Source organism: Porites lutea, chromosome 3 (assembly GCF_958299795.1).
Source record: "Porites lutea chromosome 3, jaPorLute2.1, whole genome shotgun sequence".
NCBI classification, from domain to species: domain Eukaryota; kingdom Metazoa; phylum Cnidaria; class Anthozoa; order Scleractinia; family Poritidae; genus Porites; species Porites lutea.
The window spans coordinates 7,195,790-7,222,190 of NC_133203.1; the positions used below are offsets into that span (position 1 = coordinate 7,195,790).

At 41.3% G+C, this 26,401-nt stretch overlaps 1 protein-coding gene and 1 long non-coding RNA gene across 2 annotated transcripts in view; one reads left to right on the top strand and one right to left on the bottom strand.

The window, feature by feature from the left end:
• Positions 1-6,678: 6,678 nt before the first annotated feature.
• LOC140929712 (uncharacterized) lies at positions 6,679-9,457 on the top strand. Its single transcript, XR_012164775.1, has 3 exons — positions 6,679-6,794; positions 7,885-7,957; positions 8,769-9,457. It is a non-coding gene; the product is annotated as an uncharacterized lncRNA (long non-coding RNA).
• A 1,759-nt stretch (positions 9,458-11,216) lies between these two features.
• The window catches only part of LOC140930323 (tRNA wybutosine-synthesizing protein 4-like), a 22,077-nt gene continuing 6,892 nt past the window's right edge, over positions 11,217-26,401 (bottom strand). The window contains exons 9-20 of the mRNA XM_073380008.1: positions 25,311-25,404; positions 23,018-23,125; positions 21,913-22,006; positions 19,697-19,784; positions 16,842-16,960; positions 16,694-16,744; positions 15,881-16,195; positions 14,971-15,068; positions 14,088-14,222; positions 13,012-13,064; positions 12,400-12,532; positions 11,217-11,471 (exon numbers count right to left, since the gene is read on the bottom strand). Coding sequence (XP_073236109.1) covers positions 11,310-11,471; positions 12,400-12,532; positions 13,012-13,064; positions 14,088-14,222; positions 14,971-15,068; positions 15,881-16,195; positions 16,694-16,744; positions 16,842-16,960; positions 19,697-19,784; positions 21,913-22,006; positions 23,018-23,125; positions 25,311-25,404 — 1,450 coding nt within the window. The 3' untranslated portion in view covers positions 11,217-11,309. The remainder of the gene's footprint in view (positions 11,472-12,399; positions 12,533-13,011; positions 13,065-14,087; positions 14,223-14,970; positions 15,069-15,880; positions 16,196-16,693; positions 16,745-16,841; positions 16,961-19,696; positions 19,785-21,912; positions 22,007-23,017; positions 23,126-25,310; positions 25,405-26,401) is intronic.

Genomic DNA, 26,401 nt, shown 5'->3' on the forward strand with positions numbered 1-26,401 from the left:
TTAACTCAATACATTCTTGCCGGTACTGTATTATAAATTAAAACGACATGTCCATTTACGTCCGTTCGTATTTACTCCAATGACTTCTACGCGCGCGTAAATCAGTTACTTTGCGCAACAACAACACAAGACATGCATTATACAATTTCCTTCTGGCAAAGCAAGCATTCGTCAGTTTAACGCAGACTTTACTCATCTGTATCCGATGATAAATACTTCACTCCAGTCAGCTGCCTTTCCCTTGATGCTGGTCTTTTTCTCGGAGCCATGCACCAACTTGATGCTCAGTTTTCCATCACCTTTAGGGAACCACATGTTGGAAGAGTTAACAGCCTTCACACCCTGGCCAGTGGCAACATTCATGTACTGGGTGAATTGCTTGCCATCCTTGGTCGTAGAAATCTCGTAGTAGCCTCGTTGGAACTCGCCTTCTCCGCTCGTGGTGACGAACGTATATATGAGCACCTCGTTGGCAGAGTCAGGAAGCTTCATGTCGTAAGTTTGTACATCTTGGTCAAATTCAGGAAGTTCGCCCAAGGAAGTCTTCGCCGGTTCGTACAGAGCCATGGTTTTAAATGTGCAAGAGCTGGGTTTGCAGAAGCTTTTTCAGAAGAATTCGAAGCAAGAGAAGCTGCACTTAAAAGCGACGGACGAAAATTGTGAAAAACAAGTGCATGCGTGTGCTTTATATGCTGTCATGAGCTTCATTGCAGCAACCAATGAGCTTTCGAGCACGTGTATTGCTTAATCTCTTTTGAGTGGGTTTTAGTTCTCAACAAAAGCCTTTGAGACATTTCTCAATCCTAATACTGTTATGTGTTAATTGCTGGTCAAAGGGTTAACATTTTTTTTTGTTCCCAGGACTTGTAGCACGTACAACAACATAGATTTGCATATTGTTTTAAAGCAAAAGCAAACAGTGCCACATACCGTGGACAACTATAAGTAAACTATACGGCTATATCCCATAAAAGCAATCGCTCCTTCTTCAGTGCTTTTTTATTTTATTTTTATCTGGTGAACTGGAACGGACCAAGGTGTTATGTTTATATTCAGCTAATCACTTATGCATAGCCCCCTAATTCCTTCCCCGTCCCTACACTTAACACACAGACAATTTTCATTTCAAAGGAAACTGAGCTTAGAGAAACTCTAATTAACAACAACACTGGACGCACATAACATAAAATTTTACGACTAAAGGACCTTAGTGGCCAACAAAAATGGAACAAAATAAGTAACGGGATTACGTAACGTCACAAATGAGTTCTTGAACTGTTTTGGTTTTTGTCTTGTCATGTAAATTTCGAGCTAAAACGATTACACAATGTTGCGTAACTAACAAACTTATTGTTCCTACAGGAAAATTCAAAGTACTTTCATTTAAACAAAGACCGCTAGTAAGTCTTTCGCAAGTGAACCCGTTTTTTCAAACTATCTTTGCTAGCGTTGCACAATTTCCCCAGTAAGCAAAGTTCATTTTTGAAGCGCGCTTACTCTTGTCCCCCGGGTATGGTCTTCTGTTTCCTTCCCCTGGAGCCCTGTCGCCTGCTATCCGTCAGTGTAGCCTGAGCCTGTTCACAGACCCTCGATTTTCTCTTAAAAGTCCGCCGAGCGCGCGTGATAAAAATAAAAACAGCGGGGAATTAAATGACAGCTAGCACAAGGGGATTTCTTCTCGTGCTCCTCGCTCGTTGTTGCGCTTTCAGCTCGCTCTCGCGCGCTCGCCGAGGAACAAAAAGAAAATTAAAGCAACGTCTGGGTGCAGGCTAGTGTAGCCTTAGCCTGCGAGCAAGCTCTAAGCCGACAGTTTGCGATGCCACCAGTATTTCGCGGGGAAATGTCGACTGTTTTCTCAAGTTAGCTGTTTTCTGTTGGTAAGACTGGCCGGAGCGTGGCGCACCTGCAGCTAAACTGAACTCCTTATAAGACAAATGTCAGTCCCGCAGCTTGTCCTTCTTAGAGAGATATGACTGTATTTTGAAAAGTATGTAAAGCAAAGCCGAGGTTTGCGTGCAGTGTACGGACAGACGGGCGTAGGAGGATATTAGGCGGTGGAAATTTACCTGAATTAGTAGCTGAGTCATAGTTGAGAAATCATATGCTTAGTTGCAGCCACAAATTGCGAAAAAAAATATGGCGAATTCAGACATGCCTTATTTTTATTTTTCTTTAAAAACGCATCTCACTCCCCAGGTCAGTTTTGAACGAACCGGTTGATTTTATCCAGGGACATTGAACTGAAACTTCCTAAAATTCCTTAACGAATAGTTATAATTATATGTATGTGTGACAATCGCATAAAAAGCGCTGGTTAACATGTGCAGTACCAAAGCAATAGCATAAGTTGGATTGCGAATCCATGAGTTGAATGGTTTAAAGCGTATCCCATCTGCGACGAAACAAGGAAAGAACCGAACCTGCGTAACCTAGTTCCCAGGGCTCTCTCCTTTCCGGGGAACGAGGTTGTATTCTTCTCCATTTTTTTCTGTGGGAGCTAGAAAGTTAGCACGCCAAACCTTTCGTAGACTGCATAACTATCGGTTTCTTTTCTAGTGGAGCTAAGCAGTCTAAAACTTCTTTTTTTGACTTCACCCTAAGTATGCGAAATACAGTATATTTAGTGTGCAACGAGACACGCTATGACACGCCAGATTTCAGTACAAGAGTAATATATTTTGATAACCAGAAGAGGATTTGGCTTTTTTTCAATATTATAGGAACGAAACTTGACTCCTGACAGAAGCATTTCAATAACTGATCGGCCTTTAATGGATCGACTTATAAGAATAAAAAGACATCGGCGTTCTCAAAGGAAATGTGAAAGAATTTTCAAAGATCTTGTGTGCTCGTCTTTCCTATCCCCGATTTTTTTCATCAACTGTATACAGGTTTCTGGTCTAGGTTTTACAAACAACCATTATATCAATTACCGTTCCAACAGTCACCTCCACTAACGACCACCTCTCGACAACGGTTACTTTATTTTGTCCCGGCGGACAGTCTAAATATCTTGATTTTGTTTCAGTTATACCACTGCAGTAAGCATAAATTGTCTACGATACTTCTAGCGAATGTTGCGAAACTTGCTCGTTTTGCCACGGCAACATTGCGGATTCAAAACATTATTCACATTTCTTGTGTATTTTATCTATATATAATTTCTTATTATTGGATTTCCATCATGGGATATAGTAAGCATGAACTTAGCACAATAGACATGTTGTACCCCCTAAAAAAAATTGTCATCTTACTCTCCTACCTCCCCATCGGCCAGTTACCTCTGCCCCAGGGGTGGCCGTTGTGGAGAGGTTCGACTGTATATCCATTTCCGGTGTGCCTTCTGGAGGTAAGGGACCGGTCATTATTTATCACCGGGGGAGGGGAGGGGGGCGGAGGATTTGGGGCTAAACAAAGTACAATCTAGCCGATTCCCCCTTAGAATGTTACTTCAGCTCCCCTAATAACTTTGATGACTTTCACCGCGTGGGTCAGTTATTGGCCAATTTTCTCCATGTCCATAATAACAGTCCCAGAAGTCTTTGCGAGAGTTGACTCAGCGAAGTTTTTTTCTCGTTTCTAAAGTGGTTGATTGAGCAGCTCAAAGCAATAAACATTTAGGCCTTGTAATAATTTAACGCAAGTTAAAGTTAATGCAAGCAAGCTGCCCGGAATTCGTTGCGAGCAAGAGGAGTTTCGGGGAAAGTTTAAGCAGTTATCTGCAAATCCTGAAGTGTAGGCAGAAAACTCTGCAAATTATGCACCTCTGCAATAGCCAGTGATTCAACTCACGACAAGTCAAAATGAATTCAAACTAAGAAATGGTAACCATCATTCTGATTGCGTTAATCTAAAATAAACATATATATTTTATTCAGCAAACTGGTCTTTTTTCAATAACACGTTGCTTCCCCCGCAAAAGCGCAAGTAACGTTGCTCGGGGTGGGTTTGTGTCTTTTAGGCGTAAGTAATCAGAAGACGCCGAGTTAGAAAGATTCAACGGGTCAAGTACGTTTTAGTTCCCCGTTCTACCCCGTCCCCAGTTATGAAGGTTGTGAGCCTAAAAAATATCATAGCTCGATTTAGGGAACATCTCGAATATCGATACCCTGTTCTATTCAAATTCCAGAGTCGTAATGTTGATTTCGTTGGGTAGCACCTATCCACATAGCCTCACAGGTACTTCTGGAGAGTACCGCTGGGCATATTTACCTAATTGGCACAGGAACACCAGTCACTTAACAATAGGAAGAATGGGCTCCTGATATTGGAAGCCATCAGCTTGGGACGTCCTGCAGAATTGCTTATTGCTAAAAAAGAGGAAAGTAAATTTACCCAGGAACGCCGTTTAAATGCGTTCCAAATGAAAAACAGTCCCTTCCGCCATCGAGTACCGCAGTGCACTGTAAATTTCTTAAAAGACACTGGGGTTATAAGTAAATTTTGTATTCATTTTAGATCAAGACATATTTCAAGTGGGATAATTGGGTGGGATGATACAAAACTGTTATAAGTATCATATGAGCGGTAAGGCACCATTCTATATGGGTAAACTCTTTTGAAGAGTATCGGCTGTCTGTGAAACAAAGTTTTTTTGTGAAGTTTCTTTTTATAGTGTCAGTGAACGCTTTTGAAATGAACCCGGGGAGGTACTCCTGAGAATTCTTGGTGGGGGTGTGCCGCCCGGTTCTCCAAATGCTGACCCTATTTCAGACCAAATAATGTAATTTTTCACACCTGTTTTCAGATCTGAAAAAAATTATGAAAGAAAATTATGTCATCACAAGAGCCATAGGGTCATCATTACTTAGAATAGAACGCCAACAAAAAAACATAACATAACATAAAACCTTCATTTTGACACGATAAGAGTTAAAGCTAGAAAGCTTGTTGTGTCGTGAAAAGATTTCTTAAAATTCACTTCGAATTCGCATATTTCTCTTCCATATTCAATTGGAATTAAACGATAAATACGTTCATCCACTCCCGCAGTTTCCTCGAAAACCAAACCCGACTCCAGACCAAAGTGGCAAAGTCTACAACCGTCTTCAGACAGAAACGGCTCAAAAACCATACCCTTTTGGGCGGCACATGCCCATATGGCCTATATAAGGGAGTACCCCGCCCTTCGGGGAAGGGTGGGGGGGGGGGGAATGAAGTGCTGTAGAAAAGTTTTAAAAATTTAAAAATATCATAGACTGAGCACAGAACAAAAGTCAGCGAGGGAGGAACTCAGAGTGGAAGATCAATGCAATAGTTAGAGATCTTCATAACCAAAAGCTAATGTATTCAGTGACCATTTGAAAAGAAGTGAGGGCTTGGAAAAAATCATCTTGGAGGGAAAAGATAGATGGGAAAAGAGAAAGAGGAGGACTGAGGAGGCAGTGGGAAAGGAAAGGCACATACGGGATGTTTTAGACATGTTACTAACCGAAGTTGGAAGACTGGCACTTGTTAGAGATTGTTTCAGCTGTGCGGTTAAAGATGTGACGTCCAATGGGATAAGCAGCTATAAGCAGTTAGAGTAGTAGTACCCGGGTAGTAGTGGTACGAACAGATGTGGACATTACAATATAGTACAGCAAAAAATTAGCTGATACCTACACTTGGTGAAAAAAATATGTCAAAAGTAAAAGGCACATGGTTAGACGTAACTTGTGTTGAATAAAAAAACTCATGCAAATTCATATAGGTTCTGTTTTTTTCCTCTCTCAGAACGAATTTCATCCTCAGGTTAGTTGGACCAAAACCGATGCATTTGGTGTTGAACTGAAACTTCCTAACGGATTCTTTTATGTGTGATAGTTGTGAAATGAAGAGCGGGTTGACTTGTACTTTGCAATAGCACAAGCGGACGTTATTTTGCAAATCAATTTAAGTACTGAGGAGGAGGAGGAGGAGGAGGAGGAGGAGGAGGAGGAGTAGTAGTAGTAGACTATATTTCGACTCGGATTGAAGAGTTGCACATAAGCGCTAATATCTTCGAGAAATAAATTCAGTGAAAATATTTGTACGTTCTTATAAAAAAGTGAGTTGTTTTCGCTGCCGTTTAAGCGATCAAGAAATACTTTTGGCGATCGATTTCGATTTGTACTTGCTTCTCGGACTTCGCAGAGTAAATTCGTTATTTATAAATAATGATGTTAACCTATATGTTGGCAAATCTATCATTTATGAATAATGAAGTTCCCGTTATGCTGGCATGTCCATTTTTTTATGAAGAGGAAGATAATGAAGTTAACCTGGAGATCGGTATTACCTATATATCACGTTTGACAGGAAATGACGATTTACATATCATTCGGTTACTAGTTGTCCCTTATTTATAAACAAATTTTCTATGGCTGATCGTTATTTGCAAATAATGAAAAAAGGCATGAATTTGTTCTAAATAATATTTCACAAACGGCGCCCTATAGGTGAGATGGGAGTCGGAATGCTTTTCAGTTCGGCTTTTTTCAGTCAAAACCTTTCCTAAATCTATCTTTGAATTCAAGTTAAACCGAGGCAAACTTGACTTGGCACTTTCCCGTGCCGATGGATTAAAAAACTGGTTTCAGCTCCGCACCTCGTTCTGGCGGCGGAAATAATGCTAACATACGCTTTGCTGAAACACGTAACATGGTTTGTTGTTTAATTTTAGGTAAGAAAGAAAAACAAGTATCGCGGTAGTAGATCGATATCAAGGAAGTAAAAGCTTGTTATAAAATTGACTGCAAGCGAGTAACTTGTTTCAATTTCGACTTCAGAGTCTTTTGGTGTGAAGAACTGAGAAGTTATTCAACTGCATTATAGTAAGTACATCTATTTGGTTGTTAACTTTACCTTTCCTAGTTGCAGCTGTTAGACAGCTAGGACTTCCGGCTGGATATAGCAAGATAGTGCAGTAGCGTAGCCCGTAAGATGTTTTTAGAATACGCATAATTTTCCAAAATCTTCTTCAAAACCTTAGTTCTTCCACACCGCTTTCCACTTTTTTCGAAAATATTTGCTTTGCTTGTGAACAAAAGGAGGTCGTTCATGAATGGACCCAACCCGTAGCAAAATCATACACGGGGGATCCATGCACCCTAAATGTCTGGAAATGTGCCAAAAAATTTGTATTCTTCTAACAGTAGTGCCCCTTTTTTGGTAATTTTATGAACCACAATTTGTGAAAGTCCCACACTTTCTTATCCCTGAAACGTGCCAAAAGTAGATTTTCCCAGTTGGCAGTGCCTCCTACTGTGCTCCTTCTTTACAGTTGAGAAGCAAAAAGATCAGAATCTAATCAATAATTTTGCTTTCTTTTGAAAAAAGTGATTCTGTTTCCGACCTAGAAAAGTTAAAATAGGTTTGTACACGGATGTAGTTCAGTACGGAAAGAACCGTGCGCATGTTGCCGCCGAAGTTCAGTCAGACAATCGAGTTTAACTAAAATCCGACACTCGCAGTACCACGAAGGTAAAACACAGAAAAGGCTCAAACCTGCATCATAGCGTTGTAAGTGGTTTAAAAAAGTTGTAAGTTTCGCCCTTTGTTCCTTGAAGTAGATAGCAATGAGCGTGCTAGTTCGTATAGGCATATAAATCTAAAAAAGCTACTCTGAATGGGCCTGAGTTCGAATTAGTAACAAATTTCGGGTAACTTGATGTTTCTCGTCTGCACCGAGCCTTTGTTTCAACTACCAGTGATACAAGATATGAAAGCTTCCGTTGAATTTTTAAGTAGATCCAAAACTTTATGGCACCGCGTTTCCAATTTACAGTACAGATTCAGACACTGAGGATAGTAACAAGGTGGTTTCAATCTAGTGGGCCAAACGATAGAACATGAAACCCCTTAATTGACCAATCAGAGTGTCTAGTAACTGAAAGACAAAACTAAAATATTCTTGCCCTTCAGCTCGTCATGAATCGTCTTGTTATTCTGCTGCTTGTGGCTGTCGCTATGACAATGGTTGCCCTACCAAGTGAAGGTATGATTTGATTCGCTGAACAGCAATTATTTAGAACAGGAATTGAACGAAGTTTGGGGGTATGCACTTCGCAAAAAGTAAATGATGGCGAGATTAAGCAATAAAAGTGCCATTCTGATTAGACAGCGCTTGGCTAGCCTACGGGTGAGAGAGTGCCGTTAGTATTAACCTGCGTGTGGGCTCACTTGTGTTCTTTTCCTCTCGCGCTAAAACTTTCCTCGAAATCGTACATCTAAGCCTGCTCGCATTCTAAGTCTGTATTTCCTGGGTCAAGTCGCCATCTTTGATTTTGAAAGCAGGAAGTATTGGCGACAGAGTGGGAAAGTGCAATCGAGAGGGTGGACATCCCTCAACCATTTGATGCCCCTTTTAACTCGTTCACTATGTAATTTACCCAAGCCATTCTAGAGCTGGGGTGCCGCCAGAAAAAAAAAACCTAAGAAGAGAGTGACACTATTTTATGCGTCTCAAAGGTGGCAGCAAAACACGAGGGTCGCCTCTGCAGGCTAGTGAAATCTTAGTGTGTAAGCTAATCATGCTATCGTTAAATAGGAACAAAGTCGCTTTATATACCGTAGTGGTTTCCTGATGTTTGAGAAAAATTAATCGCACTTCTAACAGACAGTTTGCTACCAGGACGTATTAAAAGCCTAAAAAGGGGAAAAACTTACCCCTTTGACAATATCTGGAACCGTGTCAGTATTATTAATCCCTCCCTTTCTCCAACGTTCAGTGCATCCCTTCTCTGACAATCCGTCAGTCGTCTCGAAGCAGGCTTTTTTTGCCTGACTAATAGTTTTCTTTTTTTTAGGAGCTCCAGCAGTTGCTAGCCGAGAGAAGCGGAAGGCTTGCCCCGGTTTCTGCCCAAGCTGGTGTGGCGGTGATTGCGACTGCGGTTGCGACTTCGACCTCAAAGGGAACTGGAAGTGCAATTGGTCGTGCAGGTTTTGATCATGTGCAAAGCGTGTCTCCTAACTAAATTAAGCCGCTTAAATGCAATAAACACGTAGACCTTGTATGAATCTAGAACAAGTTAAAGTTAATGACATACAAGTTTTGGGGAGTCACCGCAAGTAAGAGGAGTTTCGTGGAAAGTTTCAGCAGTTATCCTTTAATCCTAAGGCATAAGTAGCGTTTTACTCAAGAGATTATGTACCTCTAAAATAACAAACTCAGAAGTTATACGAGTTGTAATAATTTCAGAATAAAAAAATGTAACAAGCACTTTGAGTTTGTGTTAATTTAAAGTAAATACATATTTTTTTTTTACTTAGCAGAGTGGTCCATTTTAAATGAAAAGTTGTTCGTCCGCCAAAACGCAAATACTGTCGCTCGGGATTGGCCGTGTGTCTCACAGGCCTCTGCTGTCACTTGGTCCCAATTTTGGAAAGATTACAGGGGCCAATTGTTAAAACCTTGAACACTTACCATTTCAAGGGGGAAATCAGAAATTTCGGTTCGAAAATCAAATGGCTCGCCTACTCCGTTTTGGAAGCTTCAGAAAATATGGGCTGTGATTTGCAGCGATGCAATTATTTACGCTTTTCAGTCTGTTCAGCTGACTTGGATATACGTTGTAGCGGCTCGTTCTCTCATCTCGTCAAATTTTGTAGTTTTACTTTTATGCACACGATTTCCACCCGGGTGGTTTGTGTAAATGGTGAAGCACCCCCTGTTCCGAGCCCCTACTTCAGTTATGAGGCTTTTGCGGGTTTGAAGTATTGTACCCCTTTTTACGCACATGATTTCCACCCGGGTGGTTTGTGTAAATGGTGAGCATCCCCGGTTCTACCCCGTACTTCAGTTATGAGGCTTTTGCGGGTTTGAAGCATTATACCCCTTTGTATGCACAAGATTTCCACCCGGGTGGTTTGTGTAAATGGTGAGCACCCCCGGTTCTACCCCGTACTTCAGTTATGAGGCTTTTGCGGGTTTGAAGCATTATACCCCTTTTTACGCACAAGATTTCCACCCGGGTGGTTTGTGTAAATGGTGAGCACCCCCGGTTCTACCCCGTACTTCAGTTATGAGGCTTTTGCGGGTTTGAAGCATTATACCCCTTTTTACGCACAAGATTTCCACCCGGGTGGTTTGTGTAAATGGTGAGCACCCCCGGTTCTACCCCGTACTTCAGTTATGAGGCTTTTGCGGGTTTGAAGCATTATACCCCTTTGTATGCACAAGATTTCCACCCGGGTGGTTTGTGTAAATGATAAGCAACCCCGGTTCTACCCCGTACTCTAGTTATGAGGCTTTTGCGGGTTTGAAGTATTGTACCCCTTTTTACGCACATGATTTCCACCCGGGTGGTTTGTGTAAATGGTGAGCATCCCCGGTTCTACCCCGTACTTCAGTTATGAGGCTTTTGCGGGTTTGAAGCATTATACCCCTTTGTATGCACAAGATTTCCACCCGGGTGGTTTGTGTAAATGGTGAGCACCCCCGGTTCTACCCCGTACTTCAGTTATGAGACTTTTGCGGGTTTGAAGCATTATACCCCTTTTTACGCACAAGATTTCCACCCGGGTGGTTTGTGTAAATGGTGAGCACCCCCGGTTCTACCCCGTACTTCAGTTATGAGGCTTTTGCGGGTTTGAAGCATTATACCCCTTTTTACGCACAAGATTTCCACCCGGGTGGTTTGTGTAAATGGTGAGCACCCCCGGTTCTACCCCGTACTTCAGTTATGAGGCTTTTGCGGGTTTGAAGCATTATACCCCTTTTTGTGCAAAAGATTTCCACCCGGGTGGTTTGTGTAAATGATAAGCAACCCCGGTTCTACCCCGTACTCTAGTTATGAGGCTTTTGCGGGTTTGAAGCATTATACCCCTTTTTATGTCGAAGGTTTCCACCCGGGTGGTTTGTGTAAATGCTGAGCACCCCCCGGTTCTACCCCGTACTTCAGTTATGACGCTTTTGCAGGTTTGAAGTATTATACCCCTTTTTATGTAGAAGATTTCCACCCGGGTGGTTTGTGTAAATGATAAGCAACCCCTGTTCTACCCCGTACTTCAGTTATGAGGCTTTTGCGGGTTTGAAGTATTATACCTCTTTTTATGAAGTGCACGTTCATCAAAATAATTATACTGCGTTTTAGAAATTGTCTCGAACATGGATACCACCTTCCAGTTCCAGAATCGTAAAGTCAAGATTTCGTTAGTTTTGTTTCGAGGTATTTAAAGGGATTACTCAAAGGAAATGTTCTCGTAATTGGCACAGATGCACCAGTCACTTAACGATAATGGAATGTTAGAGGAGGAATAGACTCCCGACTGTAATCAACTCGTACTTTGCTCTAAGAACCACGGCTGGAAATAACCTCAGGACGCCTTGTATTTTATTGATTAAATTGTCAAGGAAGCGGAAGATCTATCAAAACAGGAAAGTCATTTAAATGAGTTCCAAATGAAAAACAGTTTCCTCCTCCACCGAGTACCACAATACCTTGCGAATCTTCCCAGATGACACTTTGGTGATTGTGAAGCATCAGGGGATTTTGAGGGGCTGTACAGGTCTTGACAAAAATTAAAAGAAAGAATAATAAACAAAAATACTACTTCGGTAGTTTTCAAATGACATTTGGCTGGGACACAGTTTAGTAGCTAAGCTGTGTTTTCCTGGGATCCAGGAATTGACCTAAATATTGTGTAGGATTCGGCAAAACGCAAAATTTGTTGACGGAAAATGGGTTTTGACCGCTCCACAGGAAGCCAAAATCTCGGCAAGGGATGCGGTTATGGGAAAGAAAATGGTGTGGTGGTATGGTGTGTACATTGTTCAGTGTCTTTTCAAGCTATTGAATTACGTCATTTGGTGATTGCATCCTTCCGCAACACCAAGAAACTACTGGTCGTTTCGATGCAAAGTCGTTTCGGTACAAGTCGTTTCGATACAAACTCAAGCAGTGAAATTTTGGGTGAATATCGTCGTTCTTTAAGCCAAGAACGTGGAACTATGTACACCTAGAATGAATAAACTTGTATCGAAATGACTGGGATCGTAAGAGCTTTGTATCGAAACGTCCGATAACCCCAAGAAACTACCTGTATCCGGGATAGAGATGACTGCAGTTCGGGATGCGGGATTGTAGTGAAAAAGGAGCGGGAAAGCGGGAAAGCGGGATCAGGACCACCCTCCGGTTCCAGACCCTATATCCTGTGTTATTGTATGTGCCGGCTCCAGTTATCTAAGGGCCTGTTTACATGGAGGTGGTGGACCCCAGGTAGGTGATGTAACCTGCTTAGGTGGGGTAACCTGCCTGTCCATAGAATCTCTCATTCTAATTTGATCACGTTTACATAATAGGTGGGGTGACCCGCCGCATGTTACCTCACCTATCTGGGGTCCCCCACCTCCATGTAAACAGGCCTAAGTCTCGTTGTGAAATCGTGCACGACTTTAGCTAGAATAGTAGAATATTGTGATAACAGAAAAGCACTTACCGGAAGGGAAAATGATTTCCAAGTAAGAGACTTGAGATTAAGAAGAACTACCCCAGGGGTGTGAGCAGAGTTTGGGGAGACTCCACCCACGAGTACAAGATGGTCATTAACAACATGAGCTGTGTGAGAGTATCTGAAAAAAAAAAATACAATGGAAAAAGGTGCATAATAATCTTCTGTCAGGAAGTTCTTAATCCACTAGGTTCTTGTTCGCGGGTGTTCACTGTTTTAATAACGCCGCCAAAAAGCCGATCGAGCAATCTAACTATTGCAGATAATTCACCATAGAGCTACGTACAGATTCATCGCAAACTATGCTAGATTCGCTCTGACGAAATGATAAAAACAAATTCATGCGTGCTAGCTACTACAAAGCTACTACAAATAACCGAAGGTTACGGAGTGCGGGCGACAACGATCGGTCAAAACACTTTTGCCCGAACGCTGTGCTTTGCGTAAGTTTCACGTGATAGGTGGTCAAACCACGCGTAATCAGATTATGAGTACCAGCGTTTGAACAAAGTGGGTCTGGATATTAGTATTGCGGGCTCCTCTTGTCGCCCGCAACAAGATTCATAATAATCACGAATTAAAGTTTTCGTGGGACGATACCTTGGTAATAAAGCAGGCTGAACGTTAAGTGTCCGTAGAGTCATGGGGTTTACCTGAAAGCAAAGCATATATCATTTTGTTAGTAATCAGGCGTGAGGATGAGATGGCTTGATGCCCAGGACAAGTTGGTAAATAATCCAACAAAAACCTCCTAGAAACCAGTTCAAATTTGCTCTCCAAAAGTTTTACTTTTCTCAGTATTAATTTAGAAATACAGTCGGAACACCATTAAGGGCCACCTCTCTAGAACGGCCACTTTTGCGGACAATCTATACACTGACTCTTGTTTAAACCTCTTTGCAACGGTAACGGCACTAAAGTGCGTTCCCAACTGCCAAAAGGGAGCTTTAGCATCGACGGCGGCGACCGCAGCAAAAACGTCACCCTTAAAATGAATTTGTGTTTTTTCAAACTTTGTCGTGCTTATTCCAGTTCCCTGAAAATGTCAAAGTTCGGCGAATTTCGCAGCGAAGAGTCACCTTACCCGAAAAAAAAAAAAAGAAAAAAAAGGGAGGGGGGACGGGGAGTGTCATATTACACCGCCACCACCAAGGCCATTTTTCTATAATGACCACTTTCTTCTGTCCCCAAGGGAGCCGTTGTGGAGAGATTCAACTGTAAATATTGTGCTCAGTTGTTAAAAGTATTTCAAAAAGTCATTAATAATTCATGTAGAAAAAACAAAAGAAATTAATGTTTAATGAGTGTCTTTATATCTGATAAAGACACGGCTAAACTTTACGTCGATTTTTTAGACCAACATAACCCCAAATCTAAATATTAGAGTAAGAATGGGTTGATCTTTATCAGAGATTTTGAAGCCGTTCAAAAAAACTCGTCTATTATCAGGTGTAAAAACTCTCGGCTTCGCCTCGAGTTTTTAAACCTGATAATACACTCCCGCTGGTTTTCTTAACAGAACATAGCTCTCCACCTGTTATACTGCATTAGTTTTTTCCTATCTTGTCGTTCTCCTTATCTGCAAATTTGTAATTGTGTTTGCTGTATTACATATTTGCACAAACAGGTGTAGAGTCTGTATTAAAATGAACAACGTCTGAAACAGGAAATTATACCTGAGTGTCTATGATTTGAAGTGTGGCGAGGGCGTGAAGACTAGCGTCCAGGCCTCCCAATAGTATTACATCGTTGTTCCACGTGCATGCGGAGTGGGAATGACGCGGTGAAGCAGTGTCTCCACTGAGAAGCAACTATAAAAACAGCAATAATTAATGACAGAGCAAAGCAACGGTAACTAGAGATTAACTACAAACACCTCAGAGTATATGTAAAACGGATCGCATCGAAAAGTGCAAGTGCATTGTGTTTAAATTTTGACAGTTTGCGTTTTATAATAAACAATAAATTGTAGTAGAGTTGAATAAATGAGCATGCCTTTAGGTCGATGCCAGTCCACTAAATTCTATTCGCTTTTCACGAAATCCCAGGCTTGTATTTGTTGTCCTGGTAACTAAAAAATGGTGCTTCCTGAAAGAAGCGACTTATTATAGTTGTTTACTATTTACATGGGCAAACCGGACGGTTCACAGTTTAAGCAAATGGTACGCAAAATTCAGGACAGGTAAATTTCATTCCGGAATCGTGTTTTTCATTTGCAAAAATCAGTTCCTTTAACCGAAAAACGGCCGCGAAAGCCTCAAACTGTTATAAAAGATGACTTTGAAGAAATGGAACACGAATTTCCGTTTGGATCATTTGGTTCGGAAAAAACAAAACTACCTTTTCAGATGTGCCGTTGCTCCGGGAAATTTTCTGGTGGAATTTTCTGGTGTTCCATTAACTTTCCAACCAGATTTTCGGGAAACTTTTTTGTAAATGGTACACAACAAACAACTAGCGCGATTTTCCATACCCTTTTTGCGCAGGAACCTTTCTTGGGAGTTTAAGCTTGGTGTGTCTAACACCGAACGAAGAAAACAACTTCTTAGAAGTGGTTACCTTTCTCCACATTCGCGTTTTAAGATTGAGTAAATAACAGTCTCCAAGAGCGAGGCAAGAAGGAGTGCGACCGCCAAACACGAGCAAATTTTCGCTACCTGTGAGAACCAAAACAACAGTGTGAAATAATAAGTGTGAATTAGAAACATACTACATTTTATCACAACACGAACATTTATCGCATTACTCTTTATACACTTCCCAGGGTTTTTAAAGACTTTATAGTTTTTCTACTTGGTAAGCATTTTCTACTTGGCAAGCATTTCCTTAGTTAAAAAACTTCTATGTTTAATCAAACCGTGATATTCTAAGGAGAAAATAGACTCTTATCACATTGAATGGATGGAAGGGTTATTTTTCGGGGAAGACTCGGAGAGTTTTTATTCAAATTTATGGCCTGCATGCAGACGAGTGCTTTGATGTCCTCCCGGTCTGAAAAAGGATGAAATGACCATTTCTCGCAGGACTGTATGACTGAGAGAAGCCGCTTTTTAGTTGTCCGAGATGGCAAAGGGTCAAGGTGCGACGTAAGCGTACAAACAGAGAGAAGGAACTGATCCCAGGCTCACTCAGTCACTTGCTGGCCTGCTGATAATATGCTCGCCCAGCCAACAATACAGAGATTAAGCATCGCGTTTACGGCAAACGGCAAACGTGAATTTGTAGCACCTGACCAAGTTTCCACTTTACTTGTCGTTTACTGTTCATTATAACTGCACGAAAATCGGTAGATTCACGCTAATTCTATCCATAAGAATCGTTTAAAGCTGCTTTTATCTGCTCGTTTCTCATTTTGAAAACTTCTTATTTGCCGTTTGACGTAAACGCGATGCTTAATCTTTCTATTTGCAAAGCACTACTAACGGTTTACAGAAACTAAATGCGTCAAGACTAGAAAAATTTAGCATACCATCAGGAAGGAAGACATGGGTAGCACTATGACGCCATCTTGGTTCTGGAATATCTCCACCGCAGTTTAAAACAGTCTGTTTGTAACACGGATTTGGGATGAGAGAGCTTTGAAAATCGTTATCGCCTTCATACTCACTCTCCGAACGGCCGCTTTGGGAAGCGCCGCATGAATAATTTGAAGATATTGACTCAGTATTATTTGTTAGTGACAAAAGAAGAGTTTGTGCACAAGGCTTTGCTGGCGACGTTCTACCGCCGTATATTAAAATGTCACTGCTGCTTAATGCTGTTGCTGTGTGAAAGATTCGACCACCTGAAATTAAGAGGTAAATGTTGGTTACATATAGTCCACAGTCATCAACGTTATCCCCACTATCATCATCATCATCAACACTATCACCATCACCATCATAATCAGGTTCAGTTGGGACAGTTTAATAAAGTTAAAGAAATTTTATGCGTTAAACGTCTTGTGTAACCAAGCAGTAAGTATCGCAAAATTAGGAACTTTTGTTTCTTTACGCAAGTAAGGTAATAACTTTACTAAGCATATAAGCCTTGGTTCATTCTTCAAGCACACAAAAAAGCGTTTTTTGTTTATTTGAGCTAAACTCTGGTTCACAAGACACTGACGACAAACAGGACGACGAATCGACCAATTTTTTTTGGACTGCCAAGTTTTTTCTCCTTTTTTTTTTTAACCATCTGGAAGATTTTTAAGCATCCTACACTTCTATTTTTGATTTTTGAGCTATTCTGTAGCTTAACGCATGCTAAAAACAAGGAACTATTACATTATCTTTTCTCTTACCAAGTAAGTCATTTTCCGAGGCAGCTGTCACTTCTGTACAATGCCACCCTCCTACGACACAAGATTGTAAGATAATTAGAGAATTTTTATTAAGGCATATCCATCACTGGGCGTTTCTTTTTCTGCCAATTTTTACAGCAAACAATACCTTGAACAGTATGCAGTAAATGGACACCATTAAGCCGCATGTGTTTCCCATTTTCAAGACCAAATCCGCCAGTAAGTACAATGCTACCATCAGATTTGGGAGTGGCTGTGTGACCAAACCTGGTTACCAAAAGGAGAGGCGCCTAAGGCTATGTTCACATTATTGACCGCTCCAGAAAATACCATAACATACCGTAATGCTCTTTGTTTGTCACCCCTAAATTTTGCATAAGCATTGTTTTCAGTTTCTCTTGGGGCCACTTTAACTCCCAAGAGAAACTGAAGACTATGCTTATGTAAATTTTTGGGGTGACAAACAAAGAGGATTATGGTATGTTATGGTATTTTCTGTAGTGGTCAATACTTTTGCGCCTACACGAAAATCATACGGGATAGGGCTTCTGTTGACAATAATAATAATAATAATAATAATAATAATAATAATAATAATAATAATAATAATAATAATAATAATAATAATCTTTATTGAGGATATCAATTTCACTGATAAGTGATTTACAAAAGAGTCCTCAAAAATTAAAAAAGAACAAAAAGGAAAAATAAAGACTAATATATGAATATATAAAAATTAAACTAAAAACTATTTACATTTCTTAACACTCTTTTAAAACTAGCTAATGATGGGCTTTGTCTGATTGAAAGGTCTAATTTATTCCAATCGTTTGAGGCAAAGTTTGTCGAGGTCCAATGGCCCCAGTTCCTATTAGATGCACCACTCTTACGGATATTGTTTTTACATCTAGTATTATAATCATGTTTATCCTTATTGAATTCAATATTAAAACGATGTGAAAATAAGTTATTTAAACATTTATAAATAAAAGTTGCCCTATGCTCGGCTCTACGTTTTGCGAGAGTTTTCCAATTCAGTTTATTCAGGGCCTCACTAGCAGATGATCCAATAGGCAAATCTAAAATTATTTTTGCAGCTTTGTTGTGTAAAGATTGAAGTTGACACATAAGAACGGTGATTTCGGCGCGACTTCTGGAACGGAGCGAAGCTGGGCTACGCCGCGCCGCGCCGATCTCGTAAGTGGCGCTTTTCATATCGGATAGGTTCTGTGCCACACCTTGGACAGGTAAGAAAGAGGGCTGGATGGAACCCATAAGCACTTCTAAAGGAAAAAATCACAACAACAAACCAGTGAGAGTCAGCTGGATCTTTAGTAGACTTGGATCAGTACAATCTTTAATGCCAAATTTTAACACTGATCCTCACGACAGGAAGAGTGATAGAAAAAATAAAGAAAGAAAACAAAAATAAAATGGTGAATGATGGAACCCACTGAGGGAGAAGTAAATATTCAGGAGCGAGGAATGGGAATTAGCTTACCAGACCCTGTCGTGTGTGAACAACTTGTTGCAGTTCTGTGCCGTTGCTGTTCATACTAACAGCCAACCGGCATAGTGTAGACACAGTCACACTTTCAAAGATTACGGTTGAGCTTGTCGTTAAAAGAATGGTTTCAAATGTCCATGACACACCCTCCAAGGTCCAACAGTTCTGAGCGAACATGTCAAGGCAAGAGCGCGCTTCCCACTCCTGAAACAGACCGTATGTTTGCATCGGCAGTTTGCGTGTATTCCCGCGCTTAGCATCAGCTGGGTACTCCCGCGTTTGCAACCGTCACAGTTTTTGCCGCGCATGGCACCAGTTGCATAATTTCCTGCACTTGTACTGCAGCCACCACAGGCTTTGACACGCACGGCAGCAGTTGCATAATTTACCACGCTTGTATTGTAGCCGCCGCAGGTTTTCCCGCGCATGACAGCACTTGCATAATTCGCCGCACTTGTTTTGCAACCTTAACTTGTCACCGCCAAAAGGTTTTTCCGCGCATGGCAGCAGTTCCATAGCATAAATTCCCGCGCCTGTATTGCAGCCACCAGAGGTTTTGCCGCGCATGGCAGTAGTTGCACAATTTCTCTCCCTTGTATTACAGCCGCAGCAGGTTTTCCCGCTTATGGCAGCAGTTACATAATTTATTGTAACGCAGCGACCAAAGGTTTTCCCGCGCAGGGAAGTGGTTGCATAAGTTCCCGCGCTTGCATACTTTGTATTACAGCCGCCGCAGGTTTTCCCACTTATGACAGCAGTTGCATAATTTCCCGCACTTGTATTGCAACCCTAAATTGCAACTGCCACAGGTTTTCCCGCGCATGGCAGCAGCTGCATGACTTCCTGCGCTTGTATTGCAGCTGCCGTAGGTTTTCCCACTTATGACAGCAGTTGCATAATTTCCCGCACTTGTATTGCAACCTTAAATTGCAACTGCTACGGATTTTCCCGAGCATGGCAGCAGCTGCATGACTTCCTGCACTTGTATTATAGCCGCCGCAGTTTTCCTACTTATGACAGCAGTTGCATAATTTCCCGCACTTGTATTGCAACCTCAAATTGCAACTGCCACAGGTTTTCGCGCGTATGGCAGCAGCTGCATGACTTTCGGCGCTTTTATTGCAGCTGCAATAGGTTTTCCCGCGCATGGCAGCAAATGCAAAATTTTCCCCGTTTGCATTGCAGCCGCCGCCACAAATCTTGTCACGCTTCGCTTCCGCTTAGCCAGTGGCTACCATTTACGACATTTGAATCAGTTGTACTTTCCCCATTCTAGATACGAGCTGTAACTTTACTTGCGCTTAAACGATTTAAACTCGCTGCGTGCCTTCCCTTTAAGTTTCACTGTTACCACTAAAGTTTGCTGTTGCTACCGTTACAATACATTTATTAAATAGCCGGCACTCTAGGTTGGAAAATGTTTTCGTGCTCCCATGAAATTTGTTACGTAAAATTACATGCATAAAACAAACATGGAAAAGTAAATGAACTATTACCTTTTAAGACCGTCACAAGATGGAGAAACATCAACAGGGCGAAAGTTCCATTGTTCCTCCTCAATAATACTTGACTGTCCAGGCAATTCTTTTGTAGAAAAAACAACAACAACAAAAAAAACAACAACAACAACAAAGAATTACAATTTATACCAAAATTGATTGGCTAACCTTTAACCATTATTAACACTTTACTTTTTCAAGGTAGCGTTAGACAGGCTAACAAATAAAAAAAGCTAATCGTAGCAAGCCAGACTTGTTACATAAATATACACATTTTATACAGTATTAAAATACACATGTTTATATATGTTGTGGTTCAATTTTATCCTTGGTTTAAGTGTTGTGTTCTTTTGTTTCAAACTCATTATCATATCTTACCATAACCAAAAACAAAAGAAAATAAAATTTAAACCAAGGACTATAAAACTGAACCACAACATATACAACCACCGCACATACCACAATTGCAATAGATTAAAACTTATACCTCGAAAATTTGCATGGGGATGATCAAATGCGTTCATATGTACAAATTACAACTCATATCTTTTATTTTTTCACATTTGGAAAGAAGGAAGACTACAAAGAACACTTAAAGGAAAAGAACGATACGTTAAGGGGAAAGCTACAAAAAGAAGCAGGAAGGATGCATTTTGTCATTGCAAGCGAAGAAAATTCTCAGCTGATGTCACAATGGCCGTTTTTATGCTAGAGATGTTTAACGACTCAGTACGACTTTGACGTCTAGTGTAAAAACGGTAAATAAGACAGACGCATTGAATGTCTGACGACTTGAAAGTCATCCGTTCAGTACGTCGTTCAGACGCTATCAGCAGACGACTTTAACGTCTTAGACGTTAAACGTCATAAACTGGGACGCATTTACGCCCAACTCGTCCAGAAATAACATGGAAGAGTCAGCGTTTTGTTATTTTTCAAAAAATCTGTTTTTTTCTTTCCATGTTGTCAGCTACTTTTATGCGTCCCGTTTTTACGCCAAACGACTTTAAATGTGTCCAGACCATTTCAAGAGTAGATACACGATGTAATTCCGTGGGGTAATCCCCTAAAAAAATGACGGGGGAGCTGACTCGGTCCTACCTTTTATGGGCAACAATTTGTTGGAAGGAAACTGAGACTTCTGGGATCGTTACTGGGAACGCGTCAGCTATTGGCCAATTTTTTTACTCTGTCCTCAGTAACCGTCCCAGAAATCTTTACGAAAGTTGACTCGGGCCAGTTTCCTTCTCGGTTCTAAAGTGGTGATGTCACAGTGATATGGGTATCCCCGCGTTTTAGGCATCCTCATCCCCAATACCCTAGTGATATGGGCATCCCCTAGGCCCCTGTAATCCTAACTCTAACCCTAACCCAAATCGCTAAGGTAACATGTGACGGGGATGCGCTGCCCATATAACTAGGGTTTTGGGAATGGGGGTGCCTAAAACGCGGGGATGCCAATATCACTGTAACAGCGAATGACCGCCATCATATGTGTTGCGGTATCTTTTCGGGACCGTAACAGAAAAAAAAATACTTATAAATAATAAATAATGGTAAAAAAAATAGGGATTTTTTCGTACCTCTTAAGGAATAAAAAGAATTTGAGCCGAGTCTACAAAGAGAGATTTGAAAACCTTTTACGAAGGTTTACGAATACAGTCGAAACTCCATCTGCGACCACCTCTAGTATAAGCGTCAACAAATCCAAAACACCAAAATTTTCCCGATCAAAGCCCTGTAGTTGGAACTTCTCATAAACGACCACCAGCATGGGCTCCTGACAACCACTTCTAGTAAAACTTTGTAGGTGATCTTCCCCACAATTTTTGGGGGTGACAGTTTGATAATTTTCCATTGTTTTAATCCTTTGTAAGCGACCGCTTTACACATGGTCTGATCTCTTAATTCGCTGTATGTACTGCACTAACTCTGAGCAAACGAAAAACAAAACTTATAGGTATAAGGACCTCTTCCCGGAAGAGAGAGCCCATGTGATTCAATTCACGTAAGCGACCACCTCCCATGAGCGACCTCTAAATCTTCGCGTTTTGGGTGGTCGCGTTAAGGGGGATTCGACTGTATTTGAAAGAGCACCCTGCCATTTTTATGGAAGTAGTGTTCTCCCCCCTTCGGGAGTTTGGAGGGGGGTGTAATTTGGCCAATAATGCTGTACTGTGTTCCAGGGACTTTAACGAAAATTATTTTAGTACCAGTTTGCTGACGAAATAGTTCATCTTTGACACTCTGACAGGATCCTTTGAAGGCCACCAAAATAATGTAATGAGAACACATAAGGTGCCACTCCTGCGACAGATATAAAAACGATGTAGTCAGGCGAGGGTAGTCATAACGTACTCAACATGTATTGTCATATCACGGTAAAATAAGTTGAAACCGGACAATACGAACATGAATGATGGGACCTGGCAAAGTGTCCGTATTTGTCAGAAAAACTGGAAAAACATTACAGACACTTATTTTATCGATATAACGACTAAGGGAGACATTTTTACGAGGAGACGTTGTTTTCTTCCTTAACTGTACCTGTGAAAAGTTCATTTAAAAGACTCTGACGGCCAATTTCCATAGTCTGGAACTAAAATTACCTTTTTAAAGTATTGTTTTTGAAACACGGCATTGAAATGCACGACTTTACTTTGTACTGATTGCTTTGGCTTGTGACTCAGCCAAGTAGGGGGAGTATTAGAGAAAACATTAAAAAGATCATTCGCCGTTTTTGTAGGTATTCACTGATAAAATATTCAGTCATAGACAGTGCTTAGATAAACAGTGTCTGTAAAGCGGGGTTGACGATATATGGGAGTTTATGACTCGGGACACAGGAAAATGTCCGTTGTCCGTATTAAGCGGGTTAATTTAAGGGAAAATATACGAGCTTTTGGTCGGGACAAACGAAACTGTCCGTTAGATACGGGTGTCCGTATAAAGTGGGTGTCCTTAGAGGGGTTATGGGAAGAATCTGCGACTGCTTAGGTAAAGGTGAGATATGCAGCGGGATGTGATCATCGCCGCCAAGGGAGGGGTAGGGGGGAGGGGCGAGAAGCCGCTTCTAGCAAGCAGCCCCGTTAAAAACTGTGAGATTTCAGACTGCGCAGCCCAAATTCATGCCAGAAGGCTGCAAAGTATCATGCTTGATCCCGCTTGCCAAAAACTTCGGGATTAGTGAAATGAAGCATGTTTCCGTGACACACTCATTATACTTGCAGCTCACATACATACTCACAGCACCTATAAACTATATAAACTCACCACTATGTAAACCTACAAAGATGAGAGCAATTCACATAAAAATACCTCAAATTCATCAAAGGGTTCAACTTCGTCCACCCTAGCTTTTTCCTCTGCTGGTAGTATATCGTAGTAAATATAGTTTAAAGTTGGACATTCCACCACAGGCCATCCCTGTGAAAAACAACAAATATTCCAAGAACCTGAATAAAATGTAGCGCCCGTGAATGCCAGCTGTCTTAGCGAGTCACAAATAGCATTCTAAAGGCCCGTTTACATGGAGGTGGCGGACCCCTGATAGGTGAGGTAACATGTGGTGGGTCACCCTAGCCGGGTCACGCTTTTGTGATGGTAGAGTAACCCTCCTATTCGGGCAAGTTTTTCTCCATATAAACACTTTGGTTCGCCCGGGCGGGTCAACGCGGTCAGGGCGAGACAATAGGGACTTTAAGATGTGAGGACGGCGACGGCAGGTAAAACGTTGCGTAAAAAGTGAATTCGCGGTTTTTCAATCTTCATCGCGATTACTCCATCTCGCTTTCTTTGTCGAATGTACGCGAACTCTCCTGGAGCTGAATTCCTAAGAGCCTTATCCAAGTTAAGAAAGAAAGAAAATTTCGTCTTTGCTTGTTTACGTCCCCTATAAAACATGAAATTAGGCATTTTCACGTCGTAGTCGTGCAAAATCGTCAAAGAAGTGTACAAAAAAGTGTGATGCACGTGCAAAGTTGTTGTTTTCCTTATCAAACCTATTGCTTGTATGACGTTCTTGTTGCCGTCGCCGTCGTCTGATCTTAAGGTCCCTACTAGGCCATTTTCACGATGACGACATTTGACTACAACTACCAGAATTCATTTCATTTTTGTTTTCTTATTCAAATTTTCCATCCCGCTGAGGTTTTAAAACAATAGCCCTCATTTGCACAAGAAGGAGACAAACTGAAGGATTTTCGTAGTTGTGGTAAGCGTCATCGTGCAATATTGTCCTTATAGGGAACTTTAGGGGCTGTTTACATGAAGGGAGGAAGATCCTAGAAGGTGGAATAACTTTACGTTGGGTTTACATACAGAAATTTCGGCTCGTGAGTTGTCCAAGTAGAGAAGGCTAGAGACGGAATTAAAAATGGCGGGCGACAAAATCAAAAATGCAATTTGGGTCCTTCTGCTCTCGTTACTGGCGTAAATCACTACCTTTCAGCTGAATTAACACAATAATCTGCTCGTGGATTACTCCAAACGAGATGGTCGGCCTTTATTGTCGTAATTAGCCACTGAACGACCCGCCGCCATTTTTGTTGCGTTTGTCCCTAGTACTAGGATCCTCCTAGTGAAAGCAGTTTACATGGTGCTAAGATCTTCCTACCTCTCACCTAGGAAGATCCTAGCGCTAAGGACAAGTACAACCCTTTGCATGTAAACGGAATACAGAAACCATATGGCGCTAGGATGATCCGCCCTCTAGGATCTTCCTCCCTCCATGTAAACAGCCCCTAAGAACGGCAAAAAAGCAATAGATTGATTAAGCAAAAAAACAACTTTGCACGTGCATCACGCTTTTTCAAGTTGTGCATTTCGTTGCCGTCACTGCACGACTTCGACGTGCAAATGCCTAACTTCACGTTTTATAGAGGACGTAAACAAGCGACGACGAATTTTTCTTTCTCTTTCTAAACTTGAGTGTAGTCCCCAAGAAATTTCGCCTACATTTGACATTTTGACCGAATTGGAATAAACGCAAGAAAGTTCGAAAAAACGCGAGTTCAGTTCAAAAGTGACGTTTTCGCTATAGTCGCCGTCGACGATCCTAAAGTTCCCTAAAGAGAATGCGCGAGCGCTTTTGTCAGCTCTCAGTTTGGGCAACAGGGTTGAATTTTCTTTCTCCTCATATAAACGCTCGCTAAAGTTGATTCGGCTAGAAGGGTGACCCTTCTTCCCGAGAAAACTCTACTCCATGTAAGCGGGGACTAATGCAGTGTTGCATGTTTAACGATTTACGCTCATTTTCCTGTTGGTCGCTTAAACATTATGATACATTGACAAAGCTACAATCCCGGTCATTATTTGTTGAAACACTTCCGGAAAACACAACATATACTTAGTCGTTTCATGAATACACGTATTGCTTCCCTCCCGTTCCCTCAATATTGGTTTCACGCGTTTGCATCGAAACGGAAGGGAAGGAAAACCTCGCAAGTGTTTCAACAATTATGACCGGGAATGTAGGATAACTCTTCATACGAACGCAATTAATTAGAGAACAAAAAACAACGAAAGTTCTCATTTCCATCCCGTTGCAGCTCCTACGGAGCTGGAGACTTCGTTTTCGTACCCGAGGGCTTAGAAATTATTTTCCTCTCACCTCATTTAAGAATCGTTGTATTTGACTTTGCTGAGTTGGAAAAGCTTCTGTGGCATGAAGCGGAGCGCCAACTGAATACTTGAAATGGTTCATCCTGAAATAGGAAGAAAACAGGTGCTATTACGGTTTGCAGCCTGTCTTGTAACTTGTAAGCAACAACGACAATGACGAAGGCCGCAACAAGGACGTCTTCAAAGTGAAAGGTTTATTGAGTAAACAACTCTGCACGTGCATCTCATTTTTTTCGTACATTAATTAAGGAGATAAAGGAACAACGACGGCGACCACAGCGTAAATGAAACTTAAAACTATGCCAAACTTCATTGCTACTGTTTTACCTCGTTCAATTTGCTAAATGGTGGCGAATTTTTCCAGGGGTTAAATTCCAAAGGACCGTGTCCAAGTTCATAAAGAGTAAAAGAAAATCGTTGTCTTGCGTTCAATCCCTCCCGCCACAATTCCCGCCTCATAAATCAAAGACTTCAAATTAGCAGGAATGTTCACGTCGGAGTCGTACAGCAACGGCAAAGAAATGTACAAAAAAGCGTGATGCACGTGCAAATTTTTTGTTTTGATAATCCAACCTATTCAGTATTGCTTTTTTGCCGTTCTCGTCGCCGTCGCCGTCGAGTTCAAAAGCAATGTTGCTTGTTTTACTACCCAGTACGTTCAAACCTGTCTTGCAACAAATCAGGTTGTAATAGCATTGGTGCTATAAATACTGCCGGGGGTAAACGGGGTAAACAAGGGAAATTATTACTTTTATTATTAAATTGTTGGTAAACTGTTGGTAAACTGATGGTAAACTAATGTTAAACTGATTGGTATTAACTGATGGTAAACAGTTGGTAAACTGTCAGTAAACTGTCGGCAAACTTTCGGTAAAGTGTCGGTAAACTGCTCATTAACTTTAACTGCCGGTTAACAGGCAGTAAACTGTTGTTAAGTGCACAGTAATTTTCAAGGAGTTAAAATAACTCCTCTAGTGGGGCTAATTAACTCCTTACAGTGGAGTTATTTTTTTGGGAGTTATTTTAACTCCAAAAAGGAGTTTAAAGAACTCTTTTTCAGGAGTAAAAATGATCCCAGAT